The sequence below is a fragment of the Carassius auratus genome, chromosome 7 (assembly GCF_003368295.1).
Source record: "Carassius auratus strain Wakin chromosome 7, ASM336829v1, whole genome shotgun sequence".
Classification (NCBI taxonomy): domain Eukaryota; kingdom Metazoa; phylum Chordata; class Actinopteri; order Cypriniformes; family Cyprinidae; genus Carassius; species Carassius auratus.
Window position 1 is genome coordinate 12,330,660 of NC_039249.1, and position 22,219 is coordinate 12,352,878.

The window sequence follows — 22,219 nt, forward strand, 5'->3', positions numbered from 1 at the left end:
ATCCTTCTCATCGGCATTTAATAATTTTTGACTTCTTAAAGGGGGGGTGAAATGCTCGTTTTCACTCAATATCCTGTAAATCTTGAGTACCTATAGAGTAGTACTGCATCCTTCATAACTCCAAAAAGTCTTTATTTTTATTATATTTAAAAGAGAAAGATAGTCTGTACCGATTTTTCCCGGAAAAACACGAGCGCCTAGAGGCGTGACGTGTGGGCGGAGCTAAAGAATCACGAGCGCCAGTAGGCTTTTGAGTTGAGAGCATGTGGAAGCTGTGACACAGATCCAGAGGCTGAAATTTAACAAGAGCAGCATCAGCAAAGGCGCTATGCTATGTGGTATGTACTCAAACTGTTTATATTTGTTTAGCGGTTTTGGAAAATGACTAAGTTCCACTTTATGTCGTCTTTTTTTTTTTAAGCTGTACATGTGGAAAGTGCAGTTTGATGACAACATCGCATGTTGTTTACTTGATGTGCTTACGGGCTGATAGCTAAGTTCACAGCACAGAGATATTTGAAGCAGTTTTACTCACCGCATGCGGTTCCAACACACGATCGTGACCCTTTTCCGTTGGGGACTGCATTATCCTTAAGAAATAAACGATGTGCAATCCGAAATGCAGGGAACAAACAAAAACACTTGCACAACTCCGTTGATGCTCTGTAAAAATAAACTCCATCCACTGCTCCCTTAATGCTGTTTCTCTTTTGGTAATCTGTGCAGGGTTGTCTTGCCCTGGCAACCAAAAACACACTTCTTTTGTGACTTTTCGCGACGCTCTCGCTCTGATCAGGCTGTGCTCAGCCTCTCAGGCTCTCAGTGCTCTGCTATACTACTACACTTAGGAGCCATATAAGGAAATTCCGCTCCATCTAACGTCACACAGAGCCATACTCGAAAAAAACTTTCCGAAACTTGTGACAAACCGGAAGAGGTTTTTTTGGAAGAAAAATACTCCTTCAAACGTACAACTTAATTTTTTAAACTTTGTCCATGTTTAGCATGGGAATCCAACTCTTTAACAGTGTAAAAAACTCAGTATGCATGAAATAGCATTTCACCCCCCCTTTAATTGGAGGTTAATTTCTTTTTTGGCTCATTTTATCAGCAATAAAGTTTTTCCTTCCAGCCTTCATGGACAATGATATATATATATATATATATATATATATATATATATATATATATATATAACTTATCAATGATTAAATACAAAATTAATATTAGTTATGAAGATTGATGTGGTTTGGAATTGGTAAAATGTGCTTGGGAAAAATATATATATATATATATATATATATATATATATATATATATATATATAACTTATCAATGATTAAATACAAAATTAATATTAGTTATGAAGATTGATGTGGTTTGGAATTGGTAAAATGTGCTTGGGAAAAAACATGAATCAAAATAGCAACTTGCATAGTAATTATGCACACAATGTATAGCAGAATACTGTATGTGTTTACTACTGTTTTGTAAATGTGTATATATATATATATATATATATATATATATATATATATATATATATATATATATATATATATATAGTCAAATTTTAACATGGGAACTTTAATATTGTGCGTTATACAAAAAGCTTTTTGAGAATGAGTTGCTTGCATGTTTTTGTGATATTGTGAGCATATGAAGCATATTGAGAGCATATGAAATGCCTGTGTTGTCTTTTTACCTTGTGCATTTATGCAGGTGCCTTGACCAACAGACCTCAGACAAGACCTCTTGTGTTTTTCATTTCCGCTTCTTTCTCTTTCTTTCTGTGGGGGTAGAATGAAGACCTCCTGTGTGCTCAGACATTCCTCACAGTTTAATGAAATTAAGAGTGAGGCTTTGTGAGGAATGTGCTTTTGAATGTTTCTGTTATGATGGCTGGTCCCCCTTCCACTCAACTAGGCCACAATCGGAGTGCCCTGTCAAACGAGTCCAGGCTCCAGAATGCCCTGCTGATTGTGCCTGTGTCCCTGTCACAGATGTGAGGAGACTCTAATTTTAGAGCGGCCGGTTTTTAAATCGATACCAGTGCGCCAATCACCCGCGGTGTCATCTGAATTATGACACAGCCTTGGTGCATGTCAGGGCGCATTTGTGAGGCTGTGACGCAACTGACTCACACACACACTCTTCTGTGTGCAGAATCCTTCTTCATTACCCATCGGGCTTCAGGGGTCAATCTTTATAGTTGCTGGGCAGAACAACATGTCAATGCATGAATAGAAGAGGAAGCTATGAATTATGTATTTTGATTTATTATAGAAGAGTAAACAGAGACAGAAAAAGCTGTTTTTTGTTTCTCCTGAAACATTAATTAAGTTCATCTGGATATAGAACTTATTCTCATGATAATTTGCATCCTTAAAACATAAAAGATTTTTGACTTTTACAGCAGTTCTATGCAAGTCTCATAAAAACTGCAACCCAAATTGGTGGAATAACATCATGAATGTGTAATTAATTCATATGCTATATTTCATCCCATTCCCAAACGTTAATGCATTTTCCTTTCCTTTGGAATGCATACAATTTATTTTCAGCAGACGGGAATGCTTTCAATCCATGTAAGTCTCCTTTAGAATCATTTTATACATTTCCAAAGATGCTTGGAATTAAGAAAGGATTAGTCACTCTTGATTAAATGGTTAATTTAGCATTTGAATCTGTGCTGTAGCGAATAATCAAAGAGTAAAGAGAAATTTATTGAATATCCATTTAAGTAATCGGAGCATTTCTTCATACTGCTTTAATAAATAGAGGTTATAGCTCAATGAGTTATGCACAATGGTTCAACAGTCTGAATTTATAGTGTTGTAAAATTTGAGTGAATGGAATAAATTATTTATTTTTAGTAGATGGTAATAATGTACAATATTTTTTTCTTTACTTATTGCTTCTTTTAACATTATCAGATTTTGCACACACCTACAATTAAAAAAAATGTTCAATTGAATTGCCTTATATTATCACAAGTTTATTATATATGTTCCTTTCTTAAAACATACTACTTGCTTTATATGTATATATATATATATATATATATATATATATATATATATACACACACACATATATATATATATTTATACTTTATACTTTATTTCGTAAATATATCAAAATATATTTACAATGTATATCTAACCAGTCTTAAGAGCTCATAGAATGCCGCGTTTTATGTTCAGTGAGTATTGCTGCCATGTTGTTGCACATTTGACAAATACATTTTGTATATTTACTAGTATATACATTTTTACTATACATATATGTTTACTATTTCACTAGTATATTTACAAATTCTTTGGAGGTGGCAGTATCTCCATGCACTCCAATAAATAATGGAGGGGTTAAGAGACTAAGGCATAAAACAAAATTCACAGTAAGAGAAAGAGAAGAAAGGCTGGCATGCTGAAGCGATGTATTACTTCAGACATCACTGATGTCAATGCATGGCTACAGGATAGTCTCTCAGTCACATTCTGCTCCCTCCCAATCCATCATGTAATTGATCAGCAGTGCATAAGCATTCCACCATCTGACAGTACTGCTCCACACACCAGCATCCAGTAAGACTTTACTTGAACTCTCATTAAAAAAGTAAACACGCCTCAGCACAACTAGTGTTGTGAGTACACATGCTGTATATTACCATTCAGTTTGTGATTTTTTTTTTCTTTGAAATAAGTCTCTTCTGCTCAAAGTACTGCATTTGTTTGCTACAAAATAATACAATAATATTGTGAATATGATTACAATTTAAAAGAACTGTTTTAAATTGTATTTTTTATTTTTTTAAGTTATTCCTGTGATGTCAGAGCTGCATTTTCAATAGTCACATGATCCTTCAGAAATCATTCTGATATGCTGGTTTGGTACTCAAAAAATAACAATAAAAATAAATAAATAAAATACATACATAAAGCATTTATTTGAAATAAAAATATTTTTAAAACAATCTTATTGACCCCAAACTTTTGAACATTATTTATGTAATTTATTATTTATTTTGAGTGTGTACTGACATCAGTCATAAAGGATATACTGTACATTTACATCATACAGTTTACAGACTCAGGCTTCTAGAGTTTTGAGCTCTATTGCCTGGGATTCTTCTGCACCAGTGGACATGGGCTGTAAGGCTGTGTCAGTAGTCATACTCTTGGGATTGTATTGACTCAATGTCACATTTTGAGAAAAATTGCCAAAAAAAATGAAACTCCCACACAGCAGCTGACTTTCCCTCAAGCCTCAGCTGTTGACCTTCCTATAAGCCTGAGTGTGTGAAAGAGTGGATATTTGTGTGTGCATTTATGACAAAGACAGAAATACTGACAGAGACCAAAAAAGAAAAAAAAAATCAAGAGAATGAAAAATCAGATGGACCTCTATAGATTGATATCTATTACTGTTAAAACTGAAATATCTGGTTTTACAATTATATATGAATATATACATGCTAAATTAACTACTTTATGATAGTATATTTAAGATTTTTAATTTATTTATTGAGAAAATAATATACATTTTGTTCAGCAAGGGTGAATTAAGTGCCAATAAAGACATTTATAATATTACAAAAGATTTTTCATTTCAAATAAATGTTGTTCTTTTGAACTTTCTGTTCAAGAATCCTGAAAAATGAAATGTATCACAGTTTTCACAAAAATATGAAGCAATGATAATAACCAGAAATGGGGAAGTCGTGGCCTAGTGGTTAGAGAGTTTGACTCCTAACCCTAGGGTTGTGGGTTTGAGTCTCAGGCCGGCAATACCACGACTGAGGTGCCCTTGAGCACGACACCAAACCCAATTGCTTCCCGGGCGCCACAGCATAAATGGCTGCCCACTGCTCCGAGTGAGTGCGTGCACTTTGGATGGGTTAAATGCAGAGCACGAATTCTGAATATGAGTCACCATACTTGGCTGAATGTCACGTCACATTCACTTTGATTAAAAAAATTTTCTTGTGCAGCAAATCAGCATATCAGAATGATTAGGATTATGTGACGCTGATATCTGGAATAATCACTGCTGATAATTCACAGGAATAAATTACTAAATAAAATAGGAAACCGTATTTCAAAAGCATTTTTTTAATATCTTGCCAACCCTAAACTTTTGAACAGTATTGTGTAAATTGTCATAGGCGTGACTACTGTCATGGGAAATGCAAACTCTTATTTATACATATTTTACTTTTACTCTTGTCCGGACACAAACACACAAATGGTGTTTCCCGGTTCTCTGTATTTGCAAAGTACAATGTTTTTGTCCCAGACTACAGCAGTGAGCTACATTTCAGTCGTCCACTTACCATAGCAGCAACAGACGGCAGCGGTCCCTCCCCGTCTCCCTGTGTCTGGTTTAGACTGGCTTTCAGCTGGGGGATCCCTGTTCTGCTGAGCTCATCAGACTGACCCCCTTCAGAGAGACGTGGTAGCCTCTGTGGTCTACAAGCAGTGAATGTGCTAAAACAGCACAGGGTAATCACTTGGCATTAGTACCTGTTGTGTAAAGCATTAGGGGTAAGAATTGACTGGTGGGACTTGTGCTCTCCCACTGAACACTAAAGCTGATAAAGCTTGATCCTGGCACCACTATAGGGCAGATTACTAAGAGTGGCCTGGCTTACACACTAACATGTCCCAGCATGCTCTGGCGCCAGGCACCATATTTCCTGTGATGGAGAAGCAGTTTGCTATCTGAGGAACTTCCTGTTATCCTTTCAGTCTCCACCTATTAGCATCAGTCTATGTTTAGAAACACACACATCAAATGATACAAGAAGACAGATCCATTCCATCCTTCCATCCATCCAAATATTGACTTTTACTGTAAGTCTAGGTACAGTACCAATGCAATGCAGTGCCATGCAAAATAATAAAAAAATTTAACTAAATAAATTCTGCAAAATATTTTAATAATAATGTAACATTTAATAGTAATGATACTTTTGTTTATTTTACAGAACAATAATAATATTTTCCATGCTTATCTTTATTTCTCTTTTTTTTCTGACCTTCAGTTTAAAAAAGAACAATACTTTATCTATTAATTTTACTGATATTTACTAATGCGGTGCAACATTCAAAATAAAGGTAAAATACCTATAGAATCAGTACAGAAAATGTATATTTTTACAGATTTTTTGTTGTTGTTATTGTTGATCAAAATATCATAATTGATCTTCAGGTAAATTGACAGACCTCATTCTGGTGATAATATGCCAAAATTCTCCAATCATTTAGTCATAGTAGACTGCAAGTTTAGTCAACACCAACTCAATAGAACCAAGTCATAAACCTACTTTTCTTTTACATTTTCTTTACACAATGAAAAATGCCACTACTTCTGTTTCATTGTGATCTTAAATGAATGATAATTATAAGCTAGCCAAACTTAGAAATGAATTTGGTGTGGAGGAGCATTCACTATGAACCATTATCACTTATAATTAGAATATCATGAACCATCACAAGTGTTTGCTTTGAAGGATACAGCCCATGCAGGCTATAGTTATTTAATTAAATCACTGCATATCGCAATTTCAATTTCATTTCAGTTAATCGTGAACCCCTTCTTGCTAGTGAAGGTTGAGCTCTGGAGCCAAATCTCCCAATAGAGCTGTCAGTCACATGGCTGTTCCTTTAAATGCTCCCTTTGTGGCTGATTTCAGCTTAGCTTTTGACATGGAGAGATTTCCAGCAGAACTGCTGAGATAGTACCTTCAGACCTGATCAAAGTAGGGTTTTAATCATGGCTGACTCCGGTGACATTATCAGAGCATTATTACCCCCATTTACCATGAATCACATTACCTAGTCCCATCCGCACAGCACAAAATCAGATTTAGCGCTCACCCTCCTGCCTCACAGGCTGCTCTGATTGGAGCATAACTCAATTCAGCACACACAGGCAGTCCCATTTCTCTCATCTTCCCACAATCACTCATAATGTGACCTCTTTAAGAAGCAGTTCACCTGCAAAGAGGAGAATTTATAAGACCTCCCACTCTCGTTCTTCTTGATTTGGGTAATTCTTCGTGGAGCTCTTGTGTGAGTGTCGAACTGAGGAATCTCATGACTCTGGGATGTCAGTGTGTTATGGATGAGGAGTCTTTAAATCACAAAATGCTCTTGGCATTGTCTAACTCTTAATGAGCCCATCTTACTCTTGTTTCTCTTTTTTTTTTTTTTTTTTTTTTTTTTTTTGGTGTCTCTTCCTGTTACTTTTCCTCATCCTATATTTTACTTGACATGCTTAAGCTAAATTTCACCTCCTCCGTAACTCCCCTGCTTATCTCCATTTCATGTCATGGTAATAAGTCTACTTGCTCTATTATTTGAATATTAGGGTTCAGAGAGATTTTAAAATACATTTAAGCAGCACCAAATCAGCATATTACAATGTTTTCTGAAAGATCATCTGACACTGAAGACGTGAGTAATGTCTGTTGAAAATTTTGCTTTGCATCACAGGAATAAACTGCATTTTAAAATATATTAAAACAGAAAACAGTTATTGTAAATTGTAATCATAAATCAAATTTTTTGTGTTTTTACTGTTTTTGGTGAGTTTATAAGAGACTTTGTCTAAAATCTAACCAAGCCCAGACTTTTGAATGGTAGTAAGTGTGTACAGTGTGTTGCACGTACATTTGTCAGGCACACGCAATGGTGCTGAGTAGACGTTTCTGACTGAAGAGCTCTGTAATTTTTCCTTCACTCTGATTGTCTTTCTAACAAGCTTCATTCCAATCCAGTTGCAATAGTATGATAAATGGCTTGACGGTTGAGCAAATCTTTTATGTATTATTAGATGGGATTAGAGATATTAAACCTGTTATGAGCGTTCTGTATTAGTCTATCAGATTGATTTTAAAGCAGGAAACAGTCATGCTCGGAGAGGAACGGTGCTCTGGTCCTGTTTGCTTACATTTGCTTGAGAATTTTAACAGTTGAATGTGTGCAGAGCTCTGTCTGTCATGATGCCAGGTCTGTGTTTACTCTCTGCCTTTGGCATGCTTAATGCCCGAACGACCTCTCTTCCTGACAGAACCAGGTTCAGCCAGACCAACTTTATGATCTCTTTAACGCATTGAGCTCTTCAGACTGGAAATTTGTCTAATATGTTCATGAATTGTAAACAAAAAGGCATCTTTATTCATTTTATTTTGGTGCATCTGCTTCATAATGCTTTTGTGCATTTTGCTTCTTAAAATTTTTACACCTTTGAAACACACAGATGTTTTTCTTGAGAATTGATACTGGAGGACTCATTGTAAATATAACAAATAATCATAAGTAATGCCTGTTTATACGTGGACTACATTATTCTGTGTTGAAACCTTTAAATGTTTTCTGCTGTATTCATCTCGAAAATCATTTTTGCTTGTACTTGCATGCATCGGAGACCCTTTATTGAAAATAAACTGCGGATGGCAGTGAGTTAGCCTCAGCTCTCATGCTGACTGCATCATGATTTTGTGATTTAGGCTGAGGGGCATCTGCAGTCATGTGTCATTATTTACGTCACAGATGACCTTGACCATGTAAATGTCTTTTTCCTTTCTCGCGTCTGGACATTGTGGATCTTTTCTGGGAAATTCTGAGGAGAGAAAATGAAAATGCCATACATAGGGAACAGCTGTGAGAAAACATTGTCACATGTGTATGAAAATATTCAATCTACATTTGTCCTTCAGTTGAACTACTGAACTTTCCAAGTACAAGCTATGCTTATCTCATGTTAACACTGCAATAGCATTACAATATGATATTCTTCAAAAACAATCTTAAATCCCAGGCAATATGAACAGTGATGTACAATGCACAACTTGACCCACAGTTGTCTTAGTTGAGCCATCACAGTGGCATTTGTTGCAAATGTCATCAGTACAGTTGGTATCCTAAACCATTTATCAACATTCTTACATACTAGGATAAAACATGACACAGATGCTAGAGGCTTGAAGCATGACTGACCCAAACTGTTACAACTGTTCCCATTCATGAGAGTAGTGCCTGTGGAAGTAACATTTGACCCTTAACCAGTTTTAATTGAATACCGGTGAAGACTAGAGATTGACAAGAGCTGAAGTCTGTGTAAAATTGATTTTACAGCAGCGCTATAGGCTAATGAAGTTACAGTGTGACCAGGGTACGGTGCGGAGGTGAGCATGTGGAACATATTGTGTACTAGAGCAGCCTTGACCTGCACGTTCTGCTTACTGATAGCAATGGTTACAGTACTAATTGTGTGTTACTTCTTGAACAGTTAGTGGGCATGACCTCAGAATGGCTAAGAATGCAGGACCTTGAAACATGAGCTGTATCTGAATATGTGACACCAGGACCACAAAACCAGTCTTAAGTCACTCAGGTATATTTGTAGCAATAGCCAAAAATACATTGTATGGGTCAAAATTATTGATTTTTCTTTTAAGCCAAAAAATCATTAGAATATTAAGTAAAGATCCATGAAAATACCGTAAATATATCAAAACTTCATTTTTATTTAGTAATATGCATTAGTAAGGACTTCATTTGGACAATTTTTAAGTCTATTTCTTTTTACAGCTTTACAGTGACGCACACAAATGATGCTATAAATTATATGACGGATGATGTATTTCTAGATTTTATTTATATTATGTATATAAAACATACATTTAAATGGTAGCAAAGCAAGTACTTACTTAAAAGAAGTGCCTTCTCAGAGAATATCTGATTTCCAACCCAGACGTTTTTAATGTTGAACATGTACTGCTTTTGTGGTGCAAAGGCCACAAATGTCCGTCTGGTAGTGATCGTGAGAAAAGCAAAGCTTTTCAAAACTTTGAAACCAGTTGCTTTGCAAAATAATTCAAATTGCTTATAATTTTGCAAAAAAAAAAGCAAATGCTCAGTGGCATGTTCTGCTCAGGATCAGCTTATAACCAGCATAAACCAGCTCATGACCAAGGACCAGCCTAAACCAGTTTAAACAGGCTACAATGTTTCAAAACATGCCTAACCAGTTTTTTCCATCCAAAAATCTGTTTACAAAAATATGGATCTTTACACATGAAATGCAAGAAAAAATAAATTAATCACATGCACGATTTACTAATTCGTTCCCTGTACTAAAACGTGCAGATAATTACTGTTTCATTCCCTCGATTTGCTAATTCATGTGCACAGTTTACTAATTTGTTCCCTCGATTTATAAATCGCGCACATGATTTAGCCTACTATTTTTTTCCTGCATGCCATGTGATGGGCTCCATGCAAAAATGATTAAAAACTAGGACAGTGAAAATGAAAAACCCAATCTGTGTAATCTGATTCATTATCTTGGAGCTATACGTATATGCAGGAGTTAATGTTAATGTATAAACCTCCATTCATTCTAGAAAAATTTATATCAGCAGCTGTGGATTAGTTTTGTTGACTGATGTACATTGTCCACTGTGCTGCTTAAATGACCCTTTATGCACATAAAAATACAACTTATCACATGTAGCCTGGTTTCATTCTGCAGCGATCCTATTATGGCCCCTATAGAAGCAAGACTCCACACATCTGACATCTTAACTGCTGATCTCATAGAAAAGCCTCCCACTTCAATACATAAACCTGTTAAAGTGAGCCATTGGTCTCATCTCACTGAAGCGCAGCTCTAAAAGTTACTCAATCTCCTCTCTATATGTCATGCTGATTCTAGCTATAATTCCTATGTCATATTGCCTTAGAGAGCATGAGCTCTCGGTTCACAGAATGCGTTTTACACTCCACAACACTGGCTTTTAAAAGTTTTTCATTGAAAATGTTTATTGTGCTGCCTTTTTGCCTCTTCTTCCTCTTTTTTGTTCTGTGCAAGAGTGATGTATTTTAAGATGCAGTGTCAAGTTAAAAAAAACTCAAGACCATTTTTCATTCCAGAATTTGTGAACCGACTCTAAAGCTGAAATAATACTTCAGTTTTGATGCAAACTCTTCAAATATACAAACAACTTTACAAAAACCCTTTCAACTATATTTAATTTGATAGCATGCATGAAAACATAGACACTAGAAAGTTTTTTTCCCCTTCAGAAGTTATGACAGTAAGATACCTTTTGTATTCCTGTGTACTAGACTTGATAGAGTTCTCCTATTTAAATAGCGAGACACAAGAAAAAAAGAGAAGTGGTTTTGAAATTTTAACATGAGCGCTGTGTTTTTAGGCCATCTAGCACATATTTACATAGAAAAATAATAGAAAAGCAGCAAAATGGAATGCAAAATTGTATTGTGTGTGAACAGGTGCTGTTTGTTCACATCCGTGTGAGGCTGTTTGTAAGAATATTCTTCCCAAGGTACAGTGACAAACAGTTATATCTCCCTGTCAAACACTCTTAGTTAATGACACTCAGGTTTCTACCAGTGAGTAACAGAAACACACTTTACTTCAATGCTGGGACTGTAAAAGGAGTATTTTGAGGCTTATGCTTATGATGTGTGTTGCACATGTAAATATGCAGCTATACTGGTCCTGCCATTTGGAGATTAGTCTCTTATGGCTGCCTTTATGATGAGGGAGGAAATGAATAGTGAAGTGTGTGCTTCATGCATTATGTATCTGTTTGCTTGCATGTTTACATGAACATATTTTTGGCTTCCTCTCTAGAATCCCTCTGCGGTCCACATCACATTTGTGATTTGCCAGGAAATGAGTGACACTAGAAATAGGCACTATACAAAGGAAACATGCATTATGCAGTTTGTATGTTCACAACTGCAAAACAGTCATCCCTCATCAAAAGTTAATTACTGTAATCTACTTCATCACGTCAATGCATTACAGCGACTGTCTGATAATATTAAGAAAAAAATGTCAACCTTGATATTGCCTTTCTTTTTAGTAGTAATATAAGCTTTGTGGAAATTATTAAAATAATAAAATAGAATAAAAGTAATTTTGATTTTATAAATAGGATGATGTAACCAAGTCTGTGATGTGAATTATTGAAGCACAGGGTGCGCTGAGCTCTGTCTCCACTCATCAAAGTTTTGGAATGTACAGTCTATATATAAACATGTCAATTCAGAAAAAATTGTCTTGGACAAAAATAAAACAAAGCTGTTGTCTATCCCTGTTAATGTCATTACTGTAAATGCCTGTTGGAGTCTGAGAAGAATAAGGACTATTTGTTTGCTATGTATTTATGATTGTCATGGAACACTGAATAAATGTCTTTGTGTGATTAAAGGAGCATTGTTTGCCATCTTTGTCCATAAAACAATGGACTCTAAACAAGTCATATGTCCATCTCTGAAATCTCAATCCGACATTTTAAAGGAATAGTTTACCGAAAAATTACTAATTTAAATAAATAAATACATATTGTCTTTCCACTTATTCAAATTATTTTATTTTATTTTATTGGTGAATAAGGGGTGAAATGTCTCTTTAAATGGCAGAAAAAAAAAGGAGCAGCATCAGCCTCATATGGTCTGGGCCTAGTTACATGAAGTCTGCTTTGTAACTAGGCTTTTTGGTAACTGATAAGACCAGTATGTGTGTTGATCTGGCGGTGGCTGTGGCTAATAGCTCTGCACATGCACATTTGGCCATGACCCAGTGGGTTGAATGGAGGACAGCTAGTCTCTCCGGGCTGAGCCTGGCCTGTAACCACAGCACTTGAGGGAGTGAAAAAAAGCAGATATTTTCTAATTTTAGAACCAAACAATTAAGCTGCCGTTTTGAAGGTCACAAAGAATCTATTCTCTAATGAAGTAATTAAAATTTCAAAGACTTACCCTTATATACACACTTAATTTTGACACAGAGAATTTTCACTTTTATAGTCTTTGGGTTGGGCTCATTTTAAATTAACAACATGTTGCTGTATTTGATCATGTCCTTTAATGTATAATTTAGCCTTGTAATCTTGCTCTACCATTCTAAAAAGTAAAGTTATACTGTGAAGTTTGGGAATTTTGAGGAAAGTCAGCTGGACCTTGACTAAAAAGGGTTGCACAATGTAATTGCAATGCACTTTTAATCCAGCTGTTTTCTCATTTTAATTTTGAGTAAAGCACCATTTCAGTGTCCCACTGCTCCATTCATCGAGGGCAGGGCCGCGGGAAGTAATTTTGAACAGGGGGTGCTGTGAATTTTTTTTTTTTTTTGACAAAAAACCTATGAGCCTATAGGCTTATTTAAAATACATTTAAAAAATAAATACATTGAGATTTACTACTTTATTGTCATATACACTCCAGTGCACAGCCAGCCAGGGTCTGAAACACACAGACATCAGTTCTCAGATATGCGCAATGCGTTATTAATCTGAAGCAGAAGCAGAATCAGAAATAATAGTTTAATAATCGAAAGAAAACGAAATAATTACTTTCATTACAATTTCAGATAGCCTATACATACATGCAACTTATTTAGATACAACAAATAATATTACAACAAAATATAAGATTAATCAAACTTCACAATAACGCTAAAACAATGCAATCGATTTGGTCAGCTGGCTTGAGTCACTGCACGTTTATTTCACACGCAACTCTATTAACTCCAAAATCTTTTTACGCACACCACAAGGAAATAATCTCTGACTATTTAAGCAATTTGTTTATTGAACAGTTCTCCACATCCATTACGCAAAGAACACACGCACAGTATAAAGCTTTCTGTCTCCATCTCCAACCTTTTTACACAAACCACAAGGAAATAATCTCTGACTATTTAAACGTTATTTAACAGTTCTCCACAACCATTACGCAAAGAACACACGAACGAAATAATACTCTCCATCTCCATCCCCACCACCTTACAAAAATACTATAGTGTACTGCTTCCTATTGCTTGGCTAGTCAAAGCTGATCCCACACTTGTTGCCAAAAAAATAAATGTTACAAGCGCGGCAGCACAATGATCTTACCTGAGCTACATGCAGGCGGGGTGCCCTGGTTACAGGTGTCCAAATGTCGAGGTGCGCTGTATTATACAAAGATGGATGTATTCTGCATGGAACGAGCGGGAAACCTCGTTACTCGGCGACCAAACCTGCCTGCCTGACGTTGACAACGTAACTTCCGAACCTGTGTTGATTAGGCCTCAAAATATGAAATTAAAATCCAAAATAAACGTAATAGACTGCGTGTGTCAAAATCATTTTCTAAAACATTCACAAGGAATTTATAAATTCTAATTTATAAATTCAAAATATTTTAATAGGCCTAAAAAAAAATTTTTTTCTCTCCCTCTCGTCACTAGGGGGTGCTGCAGCACCCCCAGCACCCCCACTTCCCGCGGCCATGATCGAGGGTCTCAGAATAAACAATCTCCTCTGTGCTGCATTCCCACTGTGACTCACACCATGAACTAAAGCTCAATTTTGTTTCCTGCCAATGTATGATTTATGGCTGGTCTGTGTGTTGGTATTTTCTGTATGGAGTAGCTATGTTTGGGACCACCATCAGGTTTAAACGGACAGGTCACTCGGGGCTCAGTGAACTAAGATTAGCCGTGACTCTAATTGTGATGCTTTGAGAGTAACATTCCACAATCATCTCTTCTGAAAGGAAATGCCATGTAATTATATGGTTTGAAGGATGTCAGAATATAAAACTAATCATATATGCCTTACTGACAAAATAATCTCAGTTTTGAAACTATTTATTTAGTGGTTTGCATTTTGGGAGTCTGATTCTAAAAGTGATTTTCAGAAGGACCTCCGGTCTTAGTTGAGTCCATCGCTTGACCTCCAGAGGCACTTAAAGGCAAGAACGTCTAGAGTAAATAAAGCCTCTAGAAACGAGATAAGGTCAATTGGTTTTTAATTCAGCACAGATGAAGACAGACAGTGAAACTGGACCATTTTCTCCTCTACTCTGTTCCCTCCCTCAGGTCTCCGAGGTTCACAATGTTTTCTGCACTCTCCCTTTCCTCTATTCCCCACATATTAAATACACTAGTAGTGTTTCTACTACACTTGTTTCCATACAAGTACAAAAGCTGTCACTGTGGTGGTACAATTTCGAAAGCCACACTTTTGTAACTTATGTACCCCAATAGCTGCATGAAAGTATCTTAAAAGTATAGATTAGTATCTAAATGGTACATATTAGTGTACCCAGTAACAGCTTTTGTACATTATTTTCTGAAAGTGTACTCTCACCTATATAGATCACATGGAGCATGGTTTTCTCCAAAAAAAGTTGGACCATCTTTAACTTTTGTAGATGAAAAGAAAATACAGAAAATTGTGAAGTCAGTATAGTGTAGCCAAGAGAAGAACTAGATAAAAGAGAATCAGATCCGTCTGTTGGCAGTTCCTGGCTTCAGATTCGAACCTCCCTGTGTTGTTTTTGCTCACAGAGGTGCAGCTCAGAGCTCTTTTTATGTTTATCTTTCTCCATGGTGCCTCATTCTACTGGACTTCTTCAGCTGGTATATAATTGATGTAAATCAACATTTCACAAGGCCTTTGGCATTTGCATAGATGATTTATGGATTTATGTTCATTCCATGAACCAATATATTCAGTGTAACACATACAACACTAAAATAATGCAGTGCAACATACATTAATTAAACATGTATGTAGTAGTACACGTGTACATTCAACAATAATGTAGTGTAAAATTACATGTATTGTCTTTTTAATCTCATATTGATTGTAAATTATATGACAATGCATGCATATATATTTTTGGCATTTATTAACATGATAAATGCATTTTACAGCTAAAACTTGTTTTGGTTTAGCATTTTATTCCTTTAAAATTATTTAAAAAAATGTAATGTGTATTTCGTAGGTCATGTGTACTGTACATATGTGCTTTTTATTTATGTGTTTACATTCCACTTACATTCTAAAATATAACATTCAAAGGAGCATTGGTGATGCAGAGCATGTGATCTGCACTTTTCACTGTCCATTAGACTCTAACTACGGACAGGCAAGCCTACTGAGTTTTGTGTGTGTGTGTGTGTGCGTGTGTGTGTGTGTGTGCTTGCTCTTCCATGAGCACACCTGAGCTCTTCGGCTGATGCGAAGCCTCAGGTTGCTCCGTGTCGAGAGCTGTTTAGGGTAGCCATGCGCGACAAAGCTGCCTTCAATCGTGTTTGTCTGTCACTAATTCTCTGTCTCCACTCCATCAGAACCATTCATTTTTCAGTTAGCATTCCTCTCCATCTTGGACTTACATTTGAGTCTTTTACATGCGTTTTTGAAGACATGAAAGAGATGCTCTGAAGTTTTCCGGAATTTGAGATTTGCCTGTTCTAACAAACAGCATGCTGAATATCCTGATATCCTCGCTGGTCGATGCGGATCGTAACATGCGATGGAGGAGGATTGAGCGATTGTCCTCGTTGGCAGTATTTATCATTCTATTTCTTTGTGTTATTTTTTCTGTGTCGCTGAGGTTCATCCTGTGCAGAAATTGTCCTTTGTGTTTCAGTTTATTTTGAGTTAAATTTGTTATAGTCATTCATGGATTCTCCAATGCAAATATTTAGCATTTATTTAAGTGTCTTTCTGTAATAAATGTATAGGATTTGTATTGCTTTTTGGGCAAACATATTGGTCGCTTTATCTTCTTAAATGTTTTATAGCTCTGTCCTATCACTTCCTCTCCCTCCCTCCTTTCATGATTCCTGAAGCCTATAGCTATGAGAGAATGTGACCTCTTACACTGAGTTATTTTGGGTTTAACCCTCTGGTCTGGTTTATGACAAGAATTTATCCAGCAGCTTGACTAATCCAAAATATCCCTAGCCTCACCCCTGGACCTGTCTGTCAATCATCAAGGTATTTGTGGAATTACATCTACGAGCAGAGACCTTGTGACCATTAGCCAATATGGACTTTTAATAGAGAACATAGTTAGAGTTCAGTGTCTTCAAACAGTGTAAGAATTGGTTTCCTCAGATTACAATTCATGTTTTTTTTTTTTGACTGTGCTTAAGTGGTGCATCAAAGTAACCCATGTCTTATAAGGGATTGGTTTGCTATTTTTTTGTGTGTTCTGTATCTAATTTGGAAATTGTGGTACAGAGTTAAAATGTATCTTTTGTTATCCTTAGTTTCGACTGTTTTCAGAAATGACATCTTTACCATCTTAATGACTCTGGAGATCAGAGACAGTTAACTTCCTTTGTTACAGACAGTTGGCTTAATGAATGTAAATTAAACCATTTTAGTCTGTTGTTTGCTGAACTCAAGGAATGCTTCAGGGACCTCAAGACAACCAAATGATTGATTACTCTTAAGGAGTCAGGGATATTTTGTGCTTTTGAGAAGCAGTTTTTCTTTTATTTTATCAGTTGCAAACATAAGTTGACATTTTACAGTAAAAAGTACAGCCCATAATGCTGCTTTTAAAACAATACAAACAGCATTCTCTGGCCCTGTCCTATGGGAGGGGACCAGGAAACCACAGGAAGCAGTCTGTATTACAGCAATTATGTCCCGTTAGGTTTCCTGAGTGGTTTGTTATCAACCAAAACTTGATCTAAAGTTTAAATTACACACAGTCTTAGAAGTATAAATAAAAATTCTAAGAATTAGAATGCATAAGTAGTTTGCCTTTTCTAGGTTTTGAACAGAATGCATATTTTGTTTCCAAGACCATTTTTTTAAGTTACTGAATGTTTAAACAAAAATCAGAACACATGTAACTACTAAAAAAGACTTTATAGTTATTATTTTCTATTTCTATTTTAATTTTATTATAAATTAGAAAACAAGCTTAATTTGACACGTTTTGGAATGGCTGGTTAATTAAAAATGTGTTTTAACAGTCCAACAAATTAATTTTTACTTGTTTTGTGAGATTATTTTATTTGATTTTTTTTACGTTAAAACATAGAAACTCCTTATTTCTCCTACTTAAACTTTTAATCGACTACCAACAGAAAAGCAGGGAGCAACAACTCTGATTCCACTTCACCTTGCTTCCCTCTCTCCATCCCATCCGCTCCCTGGTCAAAACAAATAGGTCAGGCACGGGGGCGTAACTTTAGTTTTTATTGTTGCATTTATCGTTTGATGTAAAATAACCACACATTTATTACATAACACGCGACACTAACACACTAAACAGCTGCATACACATAAAGAGTTAAAATTATATTTCTGTGATTGTGGTTATACAGCCCACACTGTCCCGGTTTCCACCCAACCACCCCCGCAGGACTGCAATGGTCCATTCCAGTCAGACATGTCATGATTGTTGCTGGGAGAGGAGAGAAGCGAGGCTCGAGCTCATCTGTTTTGAAACTTCTGCCACTGTGGGACGGTTCGCATCGATATTATTGAACTTCGTGGCGCGGTCGACTTTAGGACAGCAAGGTTTTCTTGATTCATTGTTGTTTTTCACTTTATTAAAAAGAGAAAGAGACTATAAGCAAGGTATTCGCGTAGCTTCTGAAGTTTGTGCGTGTTTAACGCGCAATAATAGATGATGAACTTTGGACTGCTGGATTTCAGTTGTGTTGACATGTCTTTGGCCGGTCAGAAGAAGTAAACCCGCTTTGCCCGGCGCTGTGGCGGCTGCTGGGCAGGACGAAGGAGGAATATTTTGTTTTGGGTGAAGTGATATTCAACAACAGTAAACTTGCTACACCGGGAGCCAGCAAGATATCAAAATGTCTGCCAAGGCTGCAATAAATAAGGTAGGAAATTACTTTACTAAAGGTACTTTTCAAAAGAATTAGACGGGATACGAGTCCTGGCCCATTTAAGGAGCGATACATGTCGGAAAAGACTCATTCTCCACACGACTGTATCCCATTTTCCTTGTAATCCACGCGAAAGGCAGAATCTTAAAGAGACAGTTCAACCGAAAGATCGGTTCAACCGAAAAGTTAAATCATCCTTTACCTTTTCCCATGTCATTTTAAACATGTAACGTTACAAGTTTTTAGCTTCAATGGAACAAAAAGGGAAAATGACAGCTTCAGTTCACAAATCATTTTCATTGCACGAAGAAAAGGTGTGATGAATTTGAATGGTGACCCATACTGCCATTCTGACATCTCATTGCAACATTGCACGCACAAACAATACGAGTACATTTTGCGTGAACTGTCCCTTTAAGATTCTTGGACATTTAAAACGCGTTCAAATCGAAGCTTGAGGAGACTCGTGATGTAACTTACCTGTTGATTATAAATGGCACTGAAATGCCAAGACTTGTAAAAGTCAAAGAGGTGTGAAAATTACTGCACTTTAATTATAGGAACTATTTTTTTTCGCGTTACTCAAAATTGTAGACCAACGTTCTCTCGGGATAGTCAATAATGCGCACACAGGGAAATCTCAAGCTCAAAATAGTCTTCGTTTGTCTGAATAATGTGGGCAGGATTTTGCAGGTGCAGGAAACTACTACTCGGGCCTGTGCAAATGCAGATAAATGCCTCAAATTATGTACGAGATTTGGTACAGTTATTGTATTATATTCAGTCTGCATATTCGTTTTGGGATTGTTTACACTATAAGGCATTTACACACACACAGACCTGACCAGAACGAGCCGAGGTTTTGTGGTTCTGTATCAGCTAGAGTTTGCAGAGAAGTCGTTTTTGTGAAGGTTACGTGTGTAAGGTGGCTCACGAAGTACAATGGTGCACATTGTTTATGTATGTGTTTATGCTGATCTTGAGTGGGCTTCCTCTTCCACTGTACTGTGTGAGAAGCATATGAAAACACAGGAATGTGTACTGCACATACAGTCATTCAGGTTTGGTGAGTTTCTCTTGATGAAATGGTTGCGTGATGATGTAATGCCATGGTGTGTATTGACATTGTATCAATTTACACCATTGACATTATATACATTTAGCATTAAATGCATCTATCTATCTATCTATCTATCTATCTATCTATCTATCTATCTATCTGTCTGTCTGTCTGTCTGTCTGTCTGTCAGTACATCTATACATGATACAATACATGATACATTTATTTGAGACGACATTATTTCCAAGAACAACATTTATTTAAAAAATAAATATTTTGTTGCATTGTCTTTTCTTCTTTTATCTTGTCTTTTAAATCTTACTGACCTAAGCTTTTAAACTATATTAAATATATTTAATATATTTAAATTACTGTAAAATAGTACTAGAATAGTATTCGCTTTATTTTTGATGTAGAAAGTCCTTCGTATTAATAGTTGCTATTTTTAATAATCAGATAATGTAGTTATTTTTACTTTGTATCCCAAAATAATCCAACAAGATAACAAGACATGCTTGAGAAGGCACATCTTTATTTTTCCAGGTGGAAATTTGTATCATGTCTGTTTAAGGTGTGGATCTCTCTGGGTGACCTTGTTTTTGTGTCCTAAAGTTTTGCTCAACCTCCCCTGTGTCCTTGTTTTCTCTGGGAGACATTGTGCTGTCTCTGCTCTATCTGCTGTATTTTGTTTTGTCTCCTAGTTTTAAATATGAAGACTTAATGTAGATGATTGCGTTTTCATTTGGTCTTTTGGAGAAGGGGGAAAGGACTGTACTCTATACTTATTTTGGGACTGTTTGTTCTTTAAAAATCACTGAATAGTTCCAGAGCAGACCAGATATTACAATGAGTGACCTGTGACTCAAGCCTAAAGACAACTTATGGCGATTTTCCACTAGGGATGCGCCGATCCTATATTCAGTATCGGTATCGGTTCGATACTGCCATTTTCTGCTGATCGTGATATCGGTCAGACGAGACTGATCCAGATTCGATACTGTGCGTATACTATTCTTTGTTATTATTAAGCCCCGTGAAAGCCAAAAAACATTATAAAGCACAATTCGGCTGTTAAGCGCTGTTTCCGGGTCCAAGCATCAACTCGCTTCACTTGAGAATACGACCTCAGCAGCCGTTTATGAGCACTGTTTATTCATATAAATAATTTAAGCTAAACACTTTAAAACTTACGGTATACACTACAGTCTCTGTGCTCACAGCGTCCCAAACACAAATCATTTTTATATATTTTTTTTATATTTTCATTGTCTGGCTATATGGGATTCCGGTATGGAGTTAAAGGTTAAGATTAAAACTTTTTCGCTAGTATTCTATAACATTGTGAGTTTATATTAGCACCTTTTTGTTGTTTTCTCGTGGTAACTGATGGAGCGTTTGGACACTGAAGCGCTGCTATGTGACTTCAGACTTAACAAGCGAATAGAGTTTTCGTGCAATTTATTTAATGTGTTCTAAAGTCATTCCATAGTTTAATGTGAGGTACAGATTAATATTCAATTGAAGTTCAGGTAAACTCTTCTCTCTGGTGCGGCTGGCTGACGTTCTGCTACAGCTGCCCCGCTGAGTACTGGCCCACTCTTAATTTTCTACAAACTTACTGGCTACTATACAGAAACTGCAGGGATGACACATGCAGAGGATCACACGTACACTTCTGCTTTCTCCTGTCACATGCAGTGAAGATTTAAGTTTTGTACAGGCTGCCTCAGACAGTTCCAGAACACTGAAAGCCCAGTGGGGAAGACTGAGGCGGGTGGGCTAATAGTGGGTGACAGTAGCCTAATGAAGTCCCCATTAGCTCAGCATTAAACTAAGTAGAAATGTGAAAATGACACAGCCAAGTGGACCATCACCTATATATATATATATATATATATATATATATATATATATATATATATATACTTCTACACCCACATCCATCACTCATAAATCATAAAACATCTATCATAACTGGTAACAAAAGAATAAGAGAGGTGAGGCAGCAATATAGGTCCTATGGTGGAGCTGCACCAGGAGTCCAGTGCTGTTGCTCACTATGGGAACGGCTCAAGCTTTCCAACAACACAGGCACACTTGAGTCTGACTGTCTCTGAGCACCACACAGGACTCTGGAAACAGCACATTACATTATCTTCAAATTTTTGTCTGTGGCAAAAACAGATCTAGATAAAGAAACGAACATTCCTCTTACCAACAGAGGAAATTGAAAGTGCATAACTTATTTTTTCCTTCTTATATGTCTGGTACAGCAGTAAAGTGGAGATGTGTTTGTCCTCTGATGATTAAAAAACCTATTCTGCAAGCTCTCAATGAGGGCCAGAGGCTCCAGCAGTAATTAACATAACCTCTCCAGAACAGAAGCGTAGTACACAAGCTTTCTCTCTCTCTCTCTTTCTGCTTTGACTATGAATACAAGCTTGAGGGGCCTATTTATAGTATTAATACAAA

General features: G+C 36.4%; 1 protein-coding gene across 10 annotated transcripts in view; it reads left to right on the forward strand.

Annotated features, from left to right (window-relative positions):
• tjp1a (tight junction protein 1a) overlaps positions 1-22,219 on the forward strand; it is a 103,169-nt gene that overhangs the window by 27,846 nt on the left and 53,104 nt on the right. Inside the window, exon 1 of one of the 10 annotated variants that reach the window (XM_026267372.1) lies at positions 18,225-18,681. The exons of the other annotated variants lie outside the window; for them this stretch is intronic. Within the exon in view, the coding sequence (XP_026123157.1) occupies positions 18,655-18,681 (27 nt within the window). The 5' untranslated portion in view covers positions 18,225-18,654. Of the gene's footprint in view, positions 1-18,224; positions 18,682-22,219 lie in introns of those variants that run through there. 10 annotated transcript variants of the gene reach the window in all.